The 22,318-nt window shown below is 46.0% G+C and overlaps 2 protein-coding genes and 2 long non-coding RNA genes across 4 annotated transcripts; 2 read left to right on the top strand and 2 right to left on the bottom strand.

Moving 5' to 3' along the window:
- Positions 1–1,574: 1,574 nt before the first annotated feature.
- Positions 1,575–4,577, bottom strand: LOC127340939 (uncharacterized). Its single transcript, XR_007875056.2, has 3 exons — positions 4,249–4,577; positions 2,535–3,551; positions 1,575–1,947 (listed from the first exon to the last, which is right to left on the bottom strand). It is a non-coding gene; the product is annotated as an uncharacterized lncRNA (long non-coding RNA).
- A 1,904-nt stretch (positions 4,578–6,481) lies between these two features.
- On the top strand, positions 6,482–7,842 carry LOC127340933 (chitinase CLP-like). Its single transcript, XM_051366703.2, has one exon. The coding sequence runs from the start codon at positions 6,534–6,536 to the stop codon at positions 7,593–7,595; it is 1,062 nt and encodes a 353-aa protein (XP_051222663.1). The 5' UTR covers positions 6,482–6,533; the 3' UTR covers positions 7,596–7,842.
- Positions 7,843–9,357: 1,515 nt separating this feature from the next.
- LOC127340935 (uncharacterized) lies at positions 9,358–10,690 on the top strand. Its single transcript, XM_051366705.2, has 2 exons — positions 9,358–10,271; positions 10,409–10,690. The coding sequence occupies exon 1, from the start codon at positions 9,474–9,476 to the stop codon at positions 9,951–9,953; it is 480 nt and encodes a 159-aa protein (XP_051222665.1). The 5' UTR covers positions 9,358–9,473; the 3' UTR covers positions 9,954–10,271; positions 10,409–10,690.
- Positions 10,691–17,695: 7,005 nt separating this feature from the next.
- On the bottom strand, positions 17,696–19,160 carry LOC127338088 (uncharacterized). The gene is made up of 3 exons (XR_007874194.1): positions 19,141–19,160; positions 18,533–18,676; positions 17,696–17,976 (listed from the first exon to the last, which is right to left on the bottom strand). It is a non-coding gene; the product is annotated as an uncharacterized lncRNA (long non-coding RNA).
- Between the last annotated feature and the right edge of the window lie 3,158 nt (positions 19,161–22,318).

The raw sequence follows: 22,318 nt of genomic DNA on the forward strand, positions 1-22,318 counted from the left end.
GATCTCACGACGCATGTGATGTGCCTACCATCGCAACTAGAGAGTCCGGGGACCGGGGATGGCATCGGGCGAGGCTGCTGTTGAGCGGGAGGAGAGGCAGTGGGGGAAGAAGGAAGGGCGGGGATGGCGGAGCCAGATCAGGATAGGCTAAGGTTGCGGGGGATATTTTCACCTCGGTTAGGTTTTCGCTCCATAGAGGGGAGATTCGCTGCAAAGTACGACCCAACGGCCACCATCGCAAATCGATGTGGAGGCTCCATGGGGATACACCATATATACCCTTTTTGGATATGGAGCCGCAGAGGAGGCCGGCGTCGAGGCGGACCAAGAATTATATAGGTTCGCGGTTGAAGTTTGTAGAAAGTTAAGCACATTGGATGCTTCAAGATCTTTTTTTTTTTGCACCATTGGGTATTCAAGAACGCACCATGATCTTTTGTGTACTTGCGCTACATAGGAGGTTAGGGTATGATTTATGTGCTTCTGTGTAGATCATTCTCCTTGATTAGTGTTTAGGCGCAATTAGTGTGAATTTGGGGATAGGCGTGTGTCGCCTCGGGAGCCGATATGAGACTCGGGCAGTTGGATTCAGCCCAGATGGACGGCTCGAATCGAGTTTAAGAGGGCGATCCACATGAATGTATTGATCTAATTGGCTTGGGAGTTCAGATGGATGGCGTAGCGGGAGCTAGGGTTATTTCCGCACCTCCTCCATATAGCATGCAGTCACGTTGACGGACAAGCTCTCCGGGGAATTCATCATGCTTTAGCAATCTAGAAAGTCCAAGCTTAATGTTATGATGAAACATGCATGTAGTTTAAAAAAAACCTCTCCGGGGAATTCAAAGGTTGACGTCACGACGCATGCACCGACCGTCGCGATGCGGAGCAGCGGAGGATGTGTCAACATCTTTTTTTCTTTGCGCCATTGGGTGTTCAAGATGATTTTCTTCGTGCAATTGTGCTACATAGAAGGTTACCATAGGATTTATGTGCTTTGTGTGTAGGTCGTCCTCCTTGGTTAGCACCATCCTGGTAAGTTCGCAGATTTGTTTGAGTAGGACATTTGGATGCAGATGGTTTGAGTAGGAGCCTAATCAGTTCTTGTAATCCAAGGTTGAACACTACTTTTTTTTTTAACTGAAGGTTGAACACTACTAGTAGTAGTTCGACTATCCAGTAGCCTGGTACGTATTAATAATTCCCATGCACTTTGAGCAATGGGGTATACTTGCCAGCAACTATAATGTACTTTTCTCACTTGCTTTCATAGTTATTTCTCTCCAGTAGTTGTAATGAAGACATTGTACAACGAAACACGTTTCAACGAATTTTTACTTACAATGGGTACTTGCCTCATTTGCTTTCGTAAGTATTTCTGTACAGTAGTTGTAGTCTTGATGCAATTGAGCCGGAGTGAGGTGCATCTCTTCCTACTGCTACTAGCAGCAGCAAATAGAAATTAACAATAAACAAGTTTTCTTTAAGGAAAAAATAGTTACCAAGATTACAAATTTTCGGCATGACTTTTGCTATATATTCAATATTTAGATCACAGATAACAATTTCACGATATTCAATATATAGTGCCAAGAGCACAACCATATAACATGTAACCAAAAGATCTTTTTCACTCATGACCGAAGACTACAAATATGGAAAAGTAAACAACTGCTACACTATTACAACTCCAATTTTGGAGCATTACAAGAAGGATGTTACATGGGCCAAACAATACAAGGACCGAAACAGCAGTTATTACACATAAGCCATGGCAGCGACAGCTTTCCAGGTCGCGCTAGACTCTAGAGCCGACGTGAGCTAGACGCATGGGCAGACAAGGCCAGGCCGTGTCCCAACACCACTGCACCAGACCAGGTGGATTACATACATACAGAGAAAGTTAAGGATCTGGCTCATCATTCTTAATTGTTCTTTCTCTACATGCTGAAATGCAAACACACAAAAGGTTAGAGTCTCTGCATCACCTACTGAGTTCAATTTGGAGCTAAGGAAACAAGTAACAAAATGTGTGCAAGTACAACTACTTGCGTCGAGATTCATGAAGAGTGCATTCAGCTAGATATGCATGCTCGCTGTTCAGGCCAGCAACATATTTCAACCAGCAGAATGAACAAAGGCTGAATGATTGGTAACTATTAGCCAGCACTCGTGGATAGTACTAGCAGGACTGAAGATTCCATCTTTAAAAAGGCACATCGTGTTTTTCAATCACAAAAGAACACTGCCACTTTGATCATGTACAGATCAGCACAAAAAATTGCTACCTAAAATTACTAAGCAAATATGGCCATGTAAATCCGAAACGTGAAAACATCGTCTAAATGGTACAAATTCAGAAACTGATAATGTAAATTCAAATAATAGCACCATGACACCTAGTACCAAGGCCTAGATGCCAAATTCTTTGGAACGCAGCTAAGAAACTAGGTGACCAGATCATCATCATCACTATAATTCATACAGGGTAATCAGCAAGATGGCCAGAACACAACGAGGAACCAGAAACATACCTAAACACATGGAGTCGAAGAAGAAGGCCACCAGAGTTGATTAGTTTGTGTTTTCCTCGGACAAGAACAAATCATGGTCAGCATAGCTAAACGCTGATATGTAGAAAAGACTCGAGATAGCAGCCATCTAAAATACTGTGCTGGGCACTTGAGCATACACAATTCAACTTGTAATAAGTATGTCCATTTGATTGTGAACCAAATTAGCAGCAACAACAAAACATGGTTCTACAAGCTGGCTACGGGTAGGAGAAAAGGAGATAAATGTGCATGTACGGAGGCTTAACACCTTGTTTCTTATTTTTATTCTTAACACATATACTACCACCAGATCCTAAACATAAAGCACAACCAACAATTTGAGTGTGTATAAATAAGAATGAACGAGAAAAGTAGTACAGAAAGCAGAAATGCAAGGAAACACCACAGCATGTTCCTGTCCCCAGAAACACCTCACACAATAATAAACCAAATCGCTGCCTAGGACCAAGCAGCGGAATTTTCTACAATGCAAACAAAGCAAATTTGTCGACGTCATCCAATGTCTAGGCTAAACGCATATCCAAGCCAAGAAGGGTTAGGAGGGGGAATAGACAGAAAGGTGCTTACTTTTGGAGACGAGAATGACGTCTGAGCGAAGGAGCATCGTGTCGGAGGGACGCCTGCCTTGTGGGCGACGTGGACATCCACCGGCAAGTCAGCCTGGCACAGGAGAGAGGGCGGAAGGCGAGCCATGCCACATGCTTATGCACCTCACACATTGGAAAAAAGTATATTGCTTGGCTTGCATAGACACGCAGAGACAGTAGTGGCACGAATGCCACGGCCCAGAGCACCATGCAGAATAGTATTGGATAGCATGGCAGCAATCTATCCAAGCATGAACAAAGGAAAAAAAATCGACCTTTGGAAACCGATGTTGACGAGCTTCTAAAAGGAGGCAGCAGCGAGGAAGTAGACGCGGTGGTATGGCAGGTAAGGTGCAGCAATCCATCATATGGTGAAGTAGTATGCAGCCTGAGATAGAGAGCAAATAAGAATCAGAGGGCATGGAGAGAGGCATTGAATAGATGGATATGTTTTGATTCAAAGACATGAATAAAAACATCATTTTGCAAACATCTAAGAGATGCATTTGGATCACAAACAAGTATTCCCAGGTTAGGCATGACAGTGAAGCACACACATATGAGAGCACACAAAGATAGAATCTCAAATTAACAGACTACCTATGATATTTATCAGGCAGAAAACAGAAATTCCAGAACTAGCATATGGAATGATTATGTCTAGCAATCCCTGTAAGATCTAATAACATTGAATCTGTCCAATCTGAAGCAAGAAGGCACCCATAATCTATAATCCAGATTCGAGCTAGCTGGAGTGGAAAAGGTAGGATATATGTAAATATGTTTCGACTGCAGCTGTTGCCCATGATTAAACAGCAGAACAATGCATATATGTACATACATAATAGCAAAAAAATGCAGTGATTAGAAGCTGAAAGGCCTAGAGAGCAAATCGGTGACGGTTCAATCTCTGAAAATCTAGTGCAGAACGAAGAGGAGATATAATAGTAGTGGGAACAGTAGTATAGATTGATTCTGACGCTGTAGCACAAGACGCGTTATTAATTTTTTGGACAGAGCCTGGTAGTGCCCTGCGAGATTTTGGGATTCCTTGAAGATGGACGGGGATATAGTTAGAACCTCACCGGCGTGGGAGGAGTCTGAGCCGGGGCGGTGCTGCGGCGGTGGCGGTGTAGGACGTTTGCTCTCCCGGCCGGATTCATCATCGCCGGCCGGCGTCCGTCGTGGAGCACCCTCGCGGAAGCGGGCAGGCGAGCTCGACGGGGCACGGGCGTTCCGGCGAGCAAGCCATCCGCGCCCATTACGGTGACGGCGCGCGGGCTGGAGCGTCGTGCAGGCGAGCTAGGGGCGGCGTTGGTGGTGGAGGAGGACGACGGGATCTAGGATTTTCGCAGGCGGAGAGGGAGGAGCCATGTTTTGGTTCGGTGAGCGAGTGGTTAGCGAGCTCGTCGGATGGATCGATCATCATCAATCATGGAGAGAGATGAAAAGGCGGATTAGCGAGCGAATCGATGAGTCGCCGACACAGGTACGGGTGGGGGTGGGTGCCAAAGGCGGATTAATCTTTTGGTTGGTTCCGGTAAAGAAGATACACCAAGAACAACATGATAATTAATTGATCAACCGCGCGGTTATAATGCTTACGGAATAATTGATCAACTGTACAAAAAACCTACTCCCTCTTTTTACAATTTAACCCTTTTATATTTTAAACCTGAAGCGATCAACTCCTAATTGATCTTTCCCATCCCTGATCTAGGGCCGGCGGCCTCCCGCGCTTCGCTCTTGGGGCCTCCTTCTGCTCGCCTCTCGCCGCTTCCTCCCTGATGGCCGCTCCTGCAGCCTTCTCCCGTAGTCCACTCCACCGAGCTCGCCTCTCGCCGTCGGTTGTTGCTTGCCTCCTGCGTCCATGGGTCCGCCTCGAGGTGGGCGGCGCCGTCGGGCCAGTATCTCCTCCCTCCCTGGCGGACGCGTCTGCAACCTTCTCCCGCAAGCCACTCCACCGAGCTCACCTCTCGCCGTCGTTCGTCGCTCACCTCCTGCGCCCATGTGTCCGCCTCGAGGAGGCCGGCGACACCGAGCAAGCTTCTCCTCCCACCATGTAGCTGTCCCTCCGGCCTGCACCCTGCAACCTTTTCGCGCCGGCTATCTTCTAGACGAGAAGGCATGGACGGAAGGTCGATCGTTGTTGCCTCACCTGCCGGAGCCGTCCCTCGACATTATCGGCATTGATGAAGCGGAGCAGCAGCTGGAGCATTCTGGATCCTGTAGCACATTGCAATGTCTCCATTTGGTAGGTCATCCAACATGCATCACATGATATGTATTACTAGAATAAGTTACTCTCCAGTATAAACAGCCTTATAGCCGTTTTGTGTTATTATGTACAGTATTATAGTGAAGTCTTAGCTTGTTGATCAGGCCAGTGGGGCCCCCTTTGATCCGGGCTAAGCGGTTTTGACCCCTGCTCTTTTTTTCTTCTTTCTCCTTTTCTTGCCTTTGTGTCCTTGGTTTTGTTGGCCGGGCTACCTTTTGACATTCAAAAAAAAGTCTTAGCTAGTGAAATTGCATCTGGCGAGACCGTCCCTAAATTGGTCGCGCCTCCCTTCCATCAATTCGGAGGATGCATGCAGTGCACGGGCTGTCTCCAGTGGGTACGGTTTTGGCCGCGTTTTTTTTTCTTTTGACAGAATTTTGCCGCGTTAACGGGACGCCTTTGATTTGATTTGACTGGACGCCTGGGAATCAAATCAAAGGATGCTTAATTACGTAGTAATTTTTTTTTTCCCTTTCCCGATTTACGAAAATCTGGTTTGCTTGCGTAATTTTGTTTCACTCGGTGATCAAACTGTCACGTACGTGCGCGCGGAGCCAAGCCAATATATTAACGCTGTCACGTACGCGCGCATGCGCGGAGCACTTGCTTCTTCCTCCGCGCGATCCGATGGAGTGGGGCCCACGAAGTATGTATGATTCGGCTTGGTTCCGCGCGAGAGAGAGCAGGACAGCTGGCGTCACGGGGTCGACCTCCCGAGCGACGGCACGACCGGCCGGGTTCAGCCAGAGGCAACGCCGCCGTCTTGACTGTTTTGACCGATTGATAGAAAAAAAAAAAACAAAAGGAGGGGGTTCGTTCTGTCTGTTTGACGCCCCCCGCACGTCTCTGTCAAGTCAAGCGCGAGAGACAGCTGGCGTCGCGTGGCTCTCCAGGTCGCCAACTCCGGCCTTCCAGCGACGGCAGGAGAATCACATTCGTCAAGCAACATTGACCACGCATGCATTGGTCCATCCGATCTGAATAGTCTTCAGATGGATCGAGCATTCGAGCCCCAGGCTCCAGCTTATATATACCGCACGTACGTGCATTGGTTCACAGCATCAACCTGAGCTGATCGAACCCAAAATCACAATGTCGCAACTCAAACCAGTCATCGTGCTCGTCCTCCTCGCGCTGTGCGCGTGCACGGCGGCGAGCGCGCCGCTGCTCACAAAAATCAACAAGGGCGCGGCGTCTACAGCCCTGTACACGGCGCCCCTCAGCGCCGGCCGCCCGCTCGTCCTGGACCTCTCCGCGCCGGCCATCACGACTCCGTGCCGCAGCGGGACCACCACGACCGTGACGCTCTCCGCCAACACCACCAACGGCGCCAACCCGCTGTCCCCGGTCTCCTTCGCCGCCACCGCCACCTGCGCAGCGGCCCCGTCAGGCGCCGCCGGCGTCGCGGGGCTCGGGCGCTCCAGCACCTCGTTCCCGGCGCAGGTCGCCAGCACGCAGAAGGTGGCCAACTCCTTCGCGCTCTGCCTCCCGAGCGACGGCAGGACCGGGTTCAGCGGCAACGGCGTGGGCGCGGCCATCTTCGGCGGCGGCCCGTTCTACCTCGCCCCGCCCGCCGACCGCGAGGCCATCACCACGCTCCTCTCCGACCCGGTCCCGCTCCGCCAGCCCTTCGCCGGGAACGCCGGCTACTTCGTCACGGCCACCGGCGGCGTCGCCATCGACGGCTCCGTCGCCGCCGCCGGCCCGCTCGTGGTTGGCCTCTCCACGACCGTCACCTACACGCAGCTCCGCGCCGACGTGTACAGCCGCGTCATCGCCGCCTTCGACCGCGCCCTGGGCCAGACCGCCAAGGTCGCCGCCGTGGCACCGTTCGAGCTCTGCTACGACTCCTCCAAGCTCGGCTCGTCCCTGTCGGGCTACTCCGTGCCGCAGGTGGACGTGCTGCTCGAGGGCGGGACCAACTTCACGGTCGGCGGCGGCAACTCCATGGCGCAGGTGAACGCCAACACGGCGTGCTTCGCGTTTCTGAAATCGTCCGGCAGCACCACGGGGCCGCCGGTGCTCATCGGAGGGTTCCAGCTCGAGAACAGGCTCGTGGCGGTCGACAACGCCAAGCAGCAGCTCAGCTTCACCGGCTACCTCCCCGCCAGAGGCTTCTCATGCAGCAACTTCAACTTCACCAAGGCTGGCTAGCTAGCTAGCTAGTGTACACTCATACAGTGATCCACGCCCTTCACATGATTTAACATGGTGCTTGCATATGGTGTGTTAAAATAAAGGAAATAAATTAAATTTGATATGGACTATTAACTCACCGAGTGACATCTTAATTTGTTGTTGGTAAGATTTACAGTAGTAACATTTGCGCCATATCACGCGAGCTACTTGAATGGGACCGACGCGATCACAATCTCTTTAAATGAAGTAGCGTCGGTGGCCATGGCATCATCTTTGGTTGATTCAAAATGTCCGCCAAACCAAGTAATGGTTTCATGAATCGAAAATCGCATCTTTGGCGCCGCTATCGCTCTTTGTCGAGTGTCAAAAATCCAAGCACTCGCCACATGGATCCCCGCTGGAATCTCGACAACGTCACAACTTGGGACACCTCCTTCGCCAATCGCTAGGATATGGAGCTCGCCAGGTACGAGGGGGACGGGTCGCCTCCCGTGGATAACAACGAGACCGGACGGCGGCTATGATTGGGCAGCCGGACCCTCGAGTGAGTGATGAACCACATTTTGACGAGCGACTACCCTCATCTACGATACCCTCACTTCCATCCACCGAAGAACGGTGGCAGTGACGGTGGCGGCTTCATTACCCGTATGCCATATTCCCTCCCCCCCTCCCCCCTCCCCGAGGCTGCAGGAGCCGGAGGAGGGACCAGAGTGGAAGGCGCCGTCGGAGTACGCCATGGTCGCCAACGACTTTAGGTGCCCCGGTGACCCGAAGGATTTCCCGGGCCAACACGTGAACATCTGCGCCTCTCTCAAACCGCCACTGTCTTAGCTGGTGGAGGCTGGCCGGTCATGGTGGGTGAAGGAGGAATAGGCATGTCGTGCACACCGTGGTGGCAACGGGGCCTACGATGTAGTGGATGCGGCCATCTATCCCCGGCGCGTGCGACATCACAGCCTCTACGGGATGCAACCAGCACCGCCGCCTCGTAGGTTCGAGCCGCGCTCGGCGAGCGGCGACGACGGCTCCTCCGACGAGGGCAACTACGAGTACATGTACTATAGGCCTAGATATGAGTATGACTAGTCTTTTATTTGTGTAACAGAATAAAAATAATTTAAGGAGCCAAGTTAGGGAAGCTACATACCTCTGACTTTCATTCTTCATATTCATATTATTCATATTCATATTATGAAGTCTATTTTGATCTAAATTAACTTGCATAATAAATATGTGTGCTATCCAAGTTAGGGCGGCAGCACTCAGTACACTAGAGGTGCCTTCAGCTCCTGCAACGTCTCCACCATGCTCGCACTCGCGCTAAATTACCTCCCCGTGCGCTGACAAGAGAAACTACACCGTGAGGAGAGATTACGACCTCCTCATCTATGCGAAGCACTGCCCTAAACTCTCTCCATAGTCCATACTGGTTTACAGGGAAATTACGTTTTTCGAGAAAAACTTTAACTAACAATTTGGTCAATAAAATATATAATATATGTTAGAAAAAATGTGTCATTGAAAACTTCTTTTGAATATAAATTAAATGGTATAACTTTTATGGTATATATTTTATTTTTGCTGACTAAATTTGTAGTCAAACTTTTATCTCGAAATACGTAATTGCCCGGTATGGAGGTAATATTCTTTTTTTTTTTTTTGAAACCCGGTATGGAGGTAATATTCAGCTACGGTGATTGTTGTCTTGCAGTGGTAGAGGAAGGAGCACAACATGGAAGCCGGTTCTGATGGGCCCAGCCTGCAGACCCATGGCCAAAAAGGAGGCACGATTCGCCTGGTTCGCCCCTCACCTTCTCTTCCTTCGCCCGCGGCGGCGGCGCATCCCAAGACTCGAGTTTTTTCTCCTCACAGAGAGATCACGCGGCCGCCATGGCCATGGAAGGAGAGGTGCCCCATGTTCTCAGGGAGAACCTAGCGTGTATCCTCGTGCGTGCCATGTCCGCCACGAAGAACGTCGGGGCCCAGCGCGACCGCCTCCTGCAGCTCCGCCGCCGGCTGCAGCAGCCAAGCCCCGAAGACGAGGTCCAGGAGGAGGTCGCCTCCGGCCTCCGCAAGGTCTACTCCAAGGGCCTCGACTACGGCGCCCGCTACCTCGCCGACTGCCTCGAGACCGCGGCCGAGAACCGCGACAGCCTCTCCTTCAGCATCCCCGCCTTCGCCGTCATCCCCAACGAGCAGCTCTACGGCCTGCTGCGCGGGCAGTGGCACTCCCCGCGCCCGACAGCCCTGGTCCAGGCCTTCGCCCGCATCGAGTCCGCCTACTACGCCGTCATGCTCACCTTGGAACACCACCTCCCCCGCTGCATCGAGCTCCTCGTCGGCGTCCGGCCACCCTCCGGCCACCGCTAGCTGGTCGGAGTCATGATAGGCTACGCAGATGACCTCATCGCCGCCGCCAAGGAGCACCTCCGCCACCTCGCGAATAGATTCGAGGGCCGCCTCCCCAACCCCGACCCAGCCCCAGCCGCCACTGGCAAGCCCCCTCAGGCGGAAAGCACCGTGGACCTGGACCTGGCGCTCACCTACCTCCATCGCTCGTGCTCCCTCACCAGCCTCGCCGTCAAGCACCTGGACGTCGCCATCGCCTTCATCTCCAGCTTCCTCGACCCGGACGAGGTCGCCAAAATCTCCGATTGGACCGACCAACGTACATACTACATCTCTGAGGTACGCACAGTGTAGTACTCTGCCTTATTTGCTACTCCCAGATCTTTTCATCAATATGCCGCCATGAATGGTCCAATTCCCCGCAAAAAGAAAAATGGAATCGAGCTCTCCAATTCATTCAGCTCACTTCGTTGCAGGACGGGCCTTATCCACCAGGTGAAACAGCTTGAACCGTTGATCGAACCCGAGGATCGCGTCAGCCGTTTAACTGGCCTATTATTCTCTCTAGTTCGTCCAAGCTCCAACCTTTTACAGCTCCAGTTCAGTATTGCTGCTATCTATGTTTCATTTCTGGACGGCCGTGGTTATCCATGTTTAATCTCATCAGGGCTAAAAGGTGCTACTGGTGTAATGTTGTAATAACGTCATAATATCTGCACCTTGTCTGTGGACGATCGCGCGAACTGAATTGAAGCAAAATTGGGATTTTGGACATGCTACGTTTTCTCAATCTTCCTTCTGTGATGCAGTTTTCTTTTCGGTCCGAGGACAGCAATCTATAGTAATACGTGCATTCTGGTCTGGTTTTGAGTTTTACGATTGTAGTAGTTCGCCAAGGAGCTCATGAACATTACTCTTCCTATTAAACTTGCCGCTACTTTGAACTTGGACGTTACTCTGAACCTGCCTTTCCACGCTGCTCTGGAACTATCACTCTATCAGGCAGCAGCTACTGAATTTTCGAAGCCCAAGAGACGACCAAGGTTTTGGATTTAATTTTCTGATTTTGGACCTCATGTTACTACTTTTAGCGCCCTTAGCTTGCACACCCATGGTAAAATCTTCTCGGCTGTACTGGTACACCTATCTTTAGTCTATTTTGAGGCAGAGAGAGTACAATCTTGTGGTATAACATTCTGGACGAAATTCCAAAATTATTGTACTAATTAGGCAAGCACAAACCATGGATTGAACTAACACACTAAACCATTTAGAGCAGTCGACCAGCACATAAAAAACATCGGCTGTAGCGCAAGCAATATGATGCAAGCCAAGTGACAGATGAGAGAAAGCAAAGCATTCAAACAGACAACAATCTAAGTTTCGGTTCAAAAATATTATTAGACAAAAAGGGAAACCAGTTTCTTTCTTGACATTTAGCCATAATTTGAGGTACGAATGAGTGAGTAACTTATACCAAAAAAGTAATATCACTGCTCTTTCCTGAAATAAACTTAACCACTTATGGACACTACACATAGGCAGATTACTCATTTCCTAGTTGACGTGTCGCTAGCAACCGTATTCAATATCCTTTCCAAACAGCCTAAAGTCTACTATAGCTTCATCTCGTCAAAGTCTTGAAGAGATGAAGCAAAGGGATTGTGTGGGTCATAATGTGTTCCAAACACAAATGAAGAAACACACATGCTAGAATTTATTTGAAGGAAACCAAAACTAAAATACCTTGATCGATCCCCGCTCCACCAGAATCAGGCAACAACATTTATCAGATGAATCAATTAATCCCAGCATAAAAAACATGAACCAATTTGATCGGCCAAACTATGTATATCTCTCCTGGAAATAAAAAAACCAATCAAGAAGATAGGCAAAGTCACACCTGCTAGATGATCGCTGCAGCCCGCTAGCCACACTTGTCTCCGACCATGGCACCATGGTTTCGTCTCTGGAACAACATGGTGAAGTCCCCACCTCATCAAAAGTGCCATGCCTGATGAAGCCTCCGACCATGGCATCGGTACAGAGGGAGCACATGAACGGGCAGAAACCTCCATGCCATGGCGGCCGGCCGGTAACCACGCTCGCCTGCGATCAAGTCACCATGTCCGCCTCCTTCGGAGCATCATGGCCACCTCCTCTCCTCTCCTCTCCTCGACAAAGTCAAAGTCTAAGTCACTTGTCACGCGCTAGCCGACGCGCGGCAGGCCGGCCATGGTCTTATACTTATAGAGGAGAGGCGTAGCTGGAGGGAATAGAAGAGCAGGCAGGAAATCCAGCAAAGTTGCTGCTTCTTGGGAGAACGGCGATGGATAGACGGCTAAGATGACAAGCAACATGGATTGCTGACATGGAAAAAAGGAAACCAAAAGACAGCGAAACAATCGAGGAGACGAGAGCAATGAGCTAGCGCATGGTTGTGATTTATTTCTGCTATAGTAATAATTGCATGGCACGGACTCTCATTCCTCTCATATTAACTGGAGAAAACGGCATAAATTTAGGAGCACATCAATTAAGGAGCGAAAACAAGCAAGGAAAAATTCCAAACTTACCTCTACATGCAAGCAATTAACTCTCGCTTTAATATCTCCCGTTATCGTGGCCATCTCTCTCCCCCATCCTCTTCCATGGCTACGCTCGCCGCAGCACCATGGTGCAGCACCATAGGAAGGCCGCTGCGCTCGCACACGATGTCAAACCCGCCTGCAGCACCATGCATGCCGTTGAGCTCGTGCAGCATCAAAGGCAGGCAGGCTGCACCGATAATGCGTCCGCCGCGCTCGCCCAGGACATCAAAGCCACGTTCTTTTATGAGGAAAAGTCACATTTTTTTACACCTTCTCCTAAGGAAACGGAGGGAGTATCAGCAAGGCCATCTATGTATTCCAAAAGGAACACTCCATATCTATTATATACTAAAAGCACAATACGGAAGTCTAAAATAGAGCGATTACGTTAAGCCACATCATTCGGAAAATAATGATAGTTAGATTAAAAATTTATGGCTAGGATTTATCTGAAGATTAGTATTTACGTAACGGTATAAGTTGTGCTTGACACGTTCAATACTTAATAGATGTCAAAAGATTTTTTCTAAAAGAACAAATCTGCAGAAATTAACTGAGCTTATAAAGGCGTGGACTCTGAGTAGTCGATCAAATCTTGCAAAAGGCAATCATTTAAACAAACGTGCAAACAAATTTTTTTTTGCAGAGAAGAGTCTGTTACCATTTGGAGGTTGCGTTGCTAGGATTTCACGCAAGTTTACCATCAGCCTGAGACAGCTTCACGTGTGTGCGCCGTACGATGGATTTCACGCAAGTGAACCATCAGCCTGAGACAGCTTCACATGTGTGGGCTTCATACCATGTGTTTTTCTTCTCTCTCTCCTATCTCAATCTTATCTTCTCTACGGGAGTTCCTCCACTGCGGCTGACAACTGACGCGCCCTTGGTGATGGCCGCCACCCCCGCAGCTCCCGCGCCCTGGTCCGCTACCACGCAAAGCTCCGCCTCCCCTGTGCTCAACCGTTGTCTCCCCCGACCTCCTCCTGCGGTAGCCGCCAAGCCCCTCGACTTCCTGAAATCACCATGGATCCTGTGTGGCCAAGCTCTGTCGCCCCCAAGCTTGGCTCGATCTGCGCACCCTCGCTGCTTAGCCTCGCTACCGGCCGACGACCACCACCATCGCGTCCTCCTGCTTGCCTAGCGGCTCCCGCCGTTGCAGAGCTCGGACAACGCCTTCGTTAACCAACTGCCCGGGGGAACCGGCATGCTCCTCCCTGCGATGGCAAGCCGGCGCTGCCTCGGGCAGCAGAAGCCGGTGCTACAAGGGGCGGGCGGCTGTGCTACTAGGAGTGGGCGGTGGAGCTGCAAGTGAGGGGCATTGCTACTGCAAGCCGGTGTCGACGTCGCCGGCAATGAGGTACTACTGCTACAAGGATGTTGGCCTGCAAGTGGGCGGTGATGTTGCAAAGGTACGCCAATGTTGCATCCAATGGCGAACGACGTTGCTACAAAGGTATGGCGGCGATGCTACCGTAGGGTTGAAAGGTGGGTGCGGCCACAACACGATGGTCTTTGCTACCAAGGTGGCATGGCGGCGCTGCCATGGCGCGATGATGATGCTCTAAGGTGACACGGCGGTGCTGCCATGGCACGGTGATGATGCTCCAAGGTGGCACCACGATGCTGCTGGCGGTGTTGCAAACTTTCAGCGCTGGTGCTGCAGATGGCTAGCGGTGGTACTACCAACATTCAGGGAGGTGCTACAGGAAGCAAGTCATAGTGCTGCTAGCCATAGTTTGGATGTTGTCGACGGTTCTCCGGCGAGCAACAGTTGATGATGCTACAATTGTGTAAAACTTTTGCGACAAAGGTTTGTAGTTTTGCTACTTTAGTACAAAATTTTGCTACAAGGTCTCCAGCGAGGTCTCCGAGTCTCAGGTGAGTCTCCGGCGAGGTCTCGGGCTTATTACGGTGTTCCGGCGAGGTCTCTGGTGAAGTCTCTGGTGGGATCCACTTCCTACCGGTCTATTTTCATTTTGTTTTTAATCGAATTATATTTTTGCAGCAAAAGTGGTATTTTTTTTGCTGTGACGAGGCAAAGTTTAAATTTAGAGCAAAAGTGGACACGAGTTACATGAAGAAGCCGGAGGCTGGGATGATGTGCTAGCCTCCGGAGGATCTCAGCGTCCTCCAAAAATAAAACGTGCACAGAGAGCTAGACCAGTCCGATAGTTCAAGAAAATCATCAACATGATTCTGTTCGGAAAAAAAATGTACAGATAGATAGCTAGGCCAATCCGTTAGAGAAAAAAAACGTATACATTGACAATCACCATATGAATAGCTCTGTCCACCAAGAAGAAAAGATAGCTGCGTAGCTAGCTAGAAACGCTAAAATTTTGTTTCATGTGGCAAGATTTTCCATTATTTAATTTAGAAATTTACCAAAATATAAATAACTAATATAGATATTGTTAATTATATATAAATAACCAAAAAGACATCTCTGTATTTAAATTTGAGTACAGTACATAAAAGCCGATACAAAATTCTAAAAATCAATTTACTAAACCAGTGGCAAGACACCTGAAATATAATACTCTTTAAATATTAATCTATCTATTATATACAACTCACTTTATTCATAAATATAAGATGTTTTAGATATTTCAAAGTAAACTATACATACCATAATATGTGAATCTACACACAAAAAGCAGACTAGATACGTACCAAAATTGATGAATTTACAAAAAGCTAAACCATCTTATATTAGTAAACCAAGAAAGTAGAAATATACGAAACTCGAACAAATACATCTAATCTACATTATCTGAATTATTTCATTGGTGTCAACATATTGAGACGTATCTTTACGTGCCAGCCAAATCACCAGCGCGCTTTTCAGCAAATCCATTAGACCTCAAAAAATAAAAAGATAAACTCTAACGTGTGGTTTTAAGAAAGAAAATAAAATCAGGTCACATGCCACAGTTACAACGTATAATATCATAGCCAGAGTCTAAGTCCAGTCCAAAAACACTATGATCTTTGGAAAAAAGGTGACCGGGTACACCTAACATGAAAATTAAGTGGTGTGAATTAAAAAAAAAAGACTACTCAGGTAGAGATGACACCGAAACTGATTTATTAAGAAGGCTGAATGGGGTAGAGGTGAAATTGGATAGGTATTAATCTCAACACATCCATCAACTACACTATGGATGTGTTTGGTTCTGAAACGGCGTGAAATAGAATGAAATAGTTCCATCTCCGCGTTTGCTTTGCACAAAAAGGAGGAACGTAATGGTACCGTTTTTTTTGTTCGGTTAAGGGAATTGGAGTGGAGAATGGAATGACGTTAAATTAATGTTTTTGTCTCAAAACCGTAATTAACAATGGAAAATGGCCTTTTTAATCTCCAAATCGTAATTAACAACACCTAATGGCCCTTTTAATCTCAAAATAGCAATTAACATTATTTTTTGTTCGGTTGGGGGAATTGGAGAGCAGGACGGAATGAGGTTAAACTTTAATCTTTTATCTCAAAATCATAATTAACACTGGAAAGTGGTCTTTTTAGTCCCATAATCGTAGTTAACAACGGCTTATTATTTTTTGGTTGGATTAGTTTAGTACTTCGTAATCAACAACTGCAAATTAACAACCGCTCTACCACATTCCACCGACTCAGTGGAATGGGTGCATTCCGCATATAGGGAGAATATTACCTTTCGAGAAACCACCCGGTTCCGTTCCATTCCATAACCGAACAAAAGAATGGGACTCTAGGTGCGGAATGATTCCGTTCCATTCCACTTGGTTCTGGAACCGAACACACCCTAGAATATTTTATATACCCAAGGGCACTACACTAGAACATGTTTAATAAAAAATGTGCTTGAATAAATAGAAAAATCTTATTTAGCCTACATAATAATAAAAGTAGAAGAAAAATGTAGCACATAATTAAGTATTTTTTGCACCTATTATTGTTAATATAAAAGAAAAATTATAGAATTTTCTATATAGAAGAAAAAAATATAGAAAAAAAAAATATGCACAAAGCATGATATAAGGAAAAAAACAACTAAAAGTTCCGACTAAAGTAGAAATTCTCAGATAAATCAATTTATAGGTTTATCAATCCATGCACCCTATTTTATTAGTAGTTAGAATCAGATAGATCGGCATGATATGTAACTACATAAAATAATCGTTATGGTAAAAAATATAGTGAGTAGATCTTAGTGGGTAAATAATTTGTTGCCAATATATAGAATCATAGTTGTAACTAAATATGTCACAATCATAGATCCTTTTCAGTGTGCCTACTAAATCTACCACACCTGAAAGCATGCTTATAATTGTAAGTAGATATTATCTCTGTGGTGCTTAATTATTGTTTATTGAAACAGAAAATATTATAAATATTTCATACAAGGGTTACTTTACTTACCTTCGTATATCTACATAATCTTATTATTGTAATCATGTGGCATGGGTATCTATGAAAACTAATTCTTATTTCTCAAAAAATTAACATACAAGAAGACGATGCCCTCGCATTTGCGAGGGCCGCTGTGCTAGTTAACAACAAAAGTAGTACTATATCAGCAAGGTCATCTAGTTATATCTCCCATGTTTATTTCTGGTTGTAACAGCTTCCAAGGATGAACACCATATAATTAAACAAGGCAACTCTTAATTAATTGCCACATCTAAGCACTACAAAAAGCAATATTACAGTGGACTTGGCCACCATCAAGTCTGTGCCACGCCTTCTTCCTCTTATACAAGCAACGATATCATCGACAAACATGATAAGGAGCCATTCTTGTTGGCATAGGTCTCGCTCGCACAATCAAATCGACTCGTCAAAGTCTACTATAGCTTCATCTCGTCAAAGTCTTGCTTTGCTTCGTGCAGGCTACTATAGCCACCAAGCCCAATGCTATTAGCCAATGACAACTAACAAGCGTACAGGCTAGATTTCTCCCGGTCATTATTGGCTACCTAGTTGCAAGCACACGCTCCATTGCTTACCAAAACGAAATATACAGGATTACTCGACCTAGATTTACGAAATTTTGACAGCAAGTTCTCTGTTTTTCTAGACATTTTGATCACAACAAAAACAAACGGATAAGAAAAGAAGAATCAAGTGCAAATATCACAACTATCCATAAAATTACATCAGCTAGTACATGGCACAATTGTTTCCATCAGCCTTACCATGGTTTTAACCACAACTTTAACATTATGGATTAATATTTAAGTTTACACTCGTACTGGTACATGTAATCTGTATGAGATGTTTAGGATAGATGACAAGACAACATACAGCACAAGCTAGTGCAAGAACCCAGCATACATATATATGCGTGCTTGCAAATCTACAGTGCCTAGCCTAGCTTCTTTTCCACAACAAGCCAGCTGGTGCAACTTTAAGCTTCTTGCAAGGTTGAATAGCGGGAGCACCAAAGAAAATCGGCATGACCCCAACTCTTTTTCTGGACACTCAAATAATCAACAATAAATCACAAAGTCTTACCACACTGCAAAAAATGGACGTTAGGCCACCAAACAAACAAAAGAGCATGAAATTAAGCAAACCACGTGACAGATTAGAGAAAGCAAAGCCAACAACCTAAGGTCCGGTTCAAAAACATTACTGTATTAGACAAAAAGGAAACCAGTTTCTTTCTTGGCAGTTAGCCATAATTTCAGGCTCGATGAGTGAATAACTTATATCAAACAAGTAATATCAAACAAGCCAAATCCCTGGTATTGTCACTACTCTTTCCTGAGATAAACTGTACCACTTGTGGACACTAGACATAGGCAAATTATACTAATTTTCCAGTTCAAGTACCATATATATATATATAGCACATGTAAGGACATTATATGTGCAATCAAAACATATAACATAGCATTCCAAATGTTTGTTCAGAATATCCTTATTTTTACAAAAGAGCGCAAGAATGCCAAGTAAGTTATAATTCCAGATCACAACAGTTCTAGCATATAGCGGGTCATATTTAGGCATGTAACAGGAATATTTACCATATACTGAACTCAAGTTTGGGGTACAACTCCTCTTCCGGTTTTACCCCGTCGAGTTGCTGTTAAGAACTCCTCTTCATGCAATTACCTTTTTTGAAAATAATGCTCAAATCTATCCAGCGCGTGCAATTCATGGTAAAGTTCCTGCAATTATAGAAATTCCTGATCAGCATAAGCTTCAAGCCAGAAAAAAGCTTGATCCACCTACAAACCATAGTTTTAGCAGGTTGACCAGGCAAATTTTTGTGAGATGTGATGTGCTGCACTGTGTTGTGGAATCTAGTTATACAGGGAGCTGCAGTAATTCTAGCAAACAGTTCCTATAATAATATTTTAATAGGTATCCAAAAACTAGATACAATTAACTGGCTTCAAAAGCTATCACAGTGTGGTGTCAAATAGAGCCTTTAATGTAAAAGTGTGATTGAGATCCACTGCGATTCAAGTAAAGACAACATATGCCAGTCTACAAGTATTGAGATCCATTGTGCTTCAAGTAAAGACACCATATGCCAGTCTCCTCAGTGATTAATATTTGAGTTTGTACTCACACTACGGTATGCTATCTGTATGAGATATATAGGATAGATGAGAACATGCCAGCATACATATATAGGTTTGCTTGCAATCTGTAACAATACGTGCATTCTGGTCCGAGGACAGCAAACTGTGGTGCAGTTTTCTTTTTCGGTCCGAGGACAGCAATCTGTAACAATACGTGCATTCTGGTCTGGTTTTGAGTTTTACGATTGTAGTAGTTCGCCAAGGACCTCATGAACATTACTCTGCCTATTAAACTTGCCGCTACTTTGAACTTGGGCGTTAATCTGAACCTGCCTTTCCAAGCTGCTCTGAGAATATAGGGCGGCGCGGCCCAGGTCTTGGCCACGCCGACCTGTAGTGTGGGCCCCTCGTGTGGCTCCCTGACCTGCCCTTCCGCCTACAAATAGCCTTTGTCGCGAAACCCCCAGTACCGAGAGCCACGATACGGAAAACCTTCCAGAGACGCCGCCGCCGCCAATCCCATCTCGGGGGATTCAGGAGATCGCCTCCGGCACCCTGCCGGAGAGGGGAATCATCTCCCGGAGGACTCTACGCCGCCATGGTCGCCTCCGGAGTGATGTGTGAGTAGTCTACCCCTGGACTATGGGTCCATAGCAGTAGCTAGATGGTTGTCTTCTCCCCATTGTGCTTAATTGTCGGATCTTGTGAGCTGCCGAACATGATCAAGATCATCTATCTGTAATTCTATATGTTGTGTTTGTTGGGATCCGATGAATAGAGAATACTATGTTATGTTGATTATCAATTTATATCTATGTGTTGTTTATGATCTTGCATGCTCTCCATTACTAGTAGATGCTCTGGCCAAGTAGATGCTTGTAACTTCAAGAGGGAGTATTTATGCTCGATAGTGGGTTCATGTCTCCGTGAATCTGGGGAAGTGACAGAAATCTCTAAGATTATGGATGTGCTGTTGCCACTAGGGATAAAACATTGGTGCTATGTTCGAGGATGTAGTTACTGATTACATTACGCGCAATACTTAATGCAATTGTCTGTTGTTAGCAACTTAATACTGGAGGGGGTTCGGATGATAACCTGAAGGTGGACTTTTTAGGCATAGATGCATGCTGGATAGCGGTCTATGTACTTTGTCGTAATGCCCAATTAAATCTCACTATACTCATCATAATATGTATGTGCATGGTCATGCCCTCTTTATTTGTCAATTGCCCAACTGTAATTTGTTCACCCAACATGCTGTTTATCTTATGGGAGAGACACCTCTAGTGAACTGTGGACCCCGGTCCAATTCTCTTTACTGAAATACAATCTACTGCAATACTTGTTCTACTGTTTTCTGCAAACAATCATCATCCACACTATACATCTAATCCTTTGTTACAACAAGCCGGTGAGATTGACAACCTCGCTGTTTCGTTGGGGCAAAGTACTTGGTTTGTGTTGTGCAGGTTCCACGTTGGCGCCGGAATCCCTGGTGTTGCGCCGCACTACATCTCGCCGCCATCAACCTTCAACGTGCTTCTTGACTCCTACTGGTTCGATAAACCTTGGTTTCTAACTGAGGGAAACTTACTGTTGTACGCATCACACCTTCCACTTGGGGTTCCCAACGGTCGCGTGCTGTACGCATGTCAAGCTAAATTTCTGGCGCCGTTGCCGGGGAAATCAAGACACGCTGCAAGGGGAGTCTCCACATCCCAATCTCTTTACTTTGTTTTTGTCTTGCTTAGTTTTATTTACTACTTTGTTTGCTGCACTAAATCAAAATACAAAAAAATTAGTTGCTAGTTTTACTTTATTTGCTATCTTGTTTGCTATATCAAAAACACAAAAAAATTAGTTACTTGCAGTTACTTTACTTATTTCATTATGTTTCCCTTTAATTTTACCGTAAAAAACATGCCGGTAGGGCGCGGGTCTATAATTGGGAGAAATAATATAGAAGAATTTTTCAACCATGTTAGTACCGTTGATGATTTTGAAGATAGACACTTGGTAGACCTTGCTCCTACTTATGAAATTGCCGCTGCTGCTTTAGTTCGTATGATGGAAACTAAATTTGTTAATCTCAATCCTATAATCCAACACATGTTTCTTACACTCGGTGATATGGAAGAAGGGGAAAAGAAAGATTTTGTTTTAGAAACCCTTCTTAGAGAATTTGGTGGTATAGCAAGGGAGGCTAGAAAGGTCTTTGCTAAATATGATATGCTTGGTTCTTGCACCAATTTTGTTAGTCTCCTTGAAAAGATGGACATGGATAGAATAAAGTACACTAATAATATTAATGATGGTGGGGAGATCAAAGCACCAATACCATGTAAGCTCCTAGCAATGAATGATGCACTAGAAAATAACTATGCTTGGCTTGTTCCGGAAAATTTATTTGATGAGAGTAGCAAGCCTAAAACTAATGAAAAGGGAGACGCCAAAACTTATGTATCCAATATATTATGCTTGGCTGAGAAAACTCCAAACCACGCTGTAGATGCACCACCCTTTGATAATACTTGATACACACTTTCTGCGCCTAGCTGAAAGGCGTTAAAGAAAAGCGCTTATGGGAGACAACCCATGTTTTTACTACAGTACTTTGTTTTTATTTTGTGTCTTGGAAGTTGTTTACTACTGTAGCAACCTCTCCTTATCTTAGTTTAGTGTTTTGTTGTGCCAAGTAAAGTCGTTGATAATAAAGTTCATACTAGATTTGGATTACTGCACAGAAACAGATTTCTTTGCTGTCACAAATCTGGGCTGTTTTCTCTGTAGGTAACTCAGAAAATTATGCCAATTTACGTGAGTGATCCTCAGATATGTACGCAACTTTCATTCAATTTGAGCATTTTCATTTGAGCAAGTCTGTTGCCTCGATAAAATTCGTCAATACGAACTGTTCTGTTTTGACAGATTCTGCCTTTTATTTCGCATTGCCTGTTTTGTTATGTTCGATGGATATTTTGATTCCATTGATTTTCAGTAGCTTTGTGCAATGTCCAGAAGTGTTAAGAATGATTATGTCACCTCTGAACATGTATATTTTGATTGTGCACTAACCCTCTAATGAGTCGTTCTAAGTTTGGTGTGGAGGAAGTTTTCAAGGATCAAGAGAGGGAGATGATACAACATGATCAAGGAGAGTGAAAGCTCTAAGCTTGTGGATGCTCCGGTGGTTCACCCCTGCATATATCAAGAAGACTCAAGCGTCTAAGCTTGGGGATGCCCAAGGCATCCCCTTCTTCATCGACAACATTATCAGGT

The sequence above is a fragment of the Lolium perenne genome, chromosome 3 (assembly GCF_019359855.2).
Source record: "Lolium perenne isolate Kyuss_39 chromosome 3, Kyuss_2.0, whole genome shotgun sequence".
Lineage (NCBI taxonomy): Eukaryota > Viridiplantae > Streptophyta > Magnoliopsida > Poales > Poaceae > Lolium > Lolium perenne.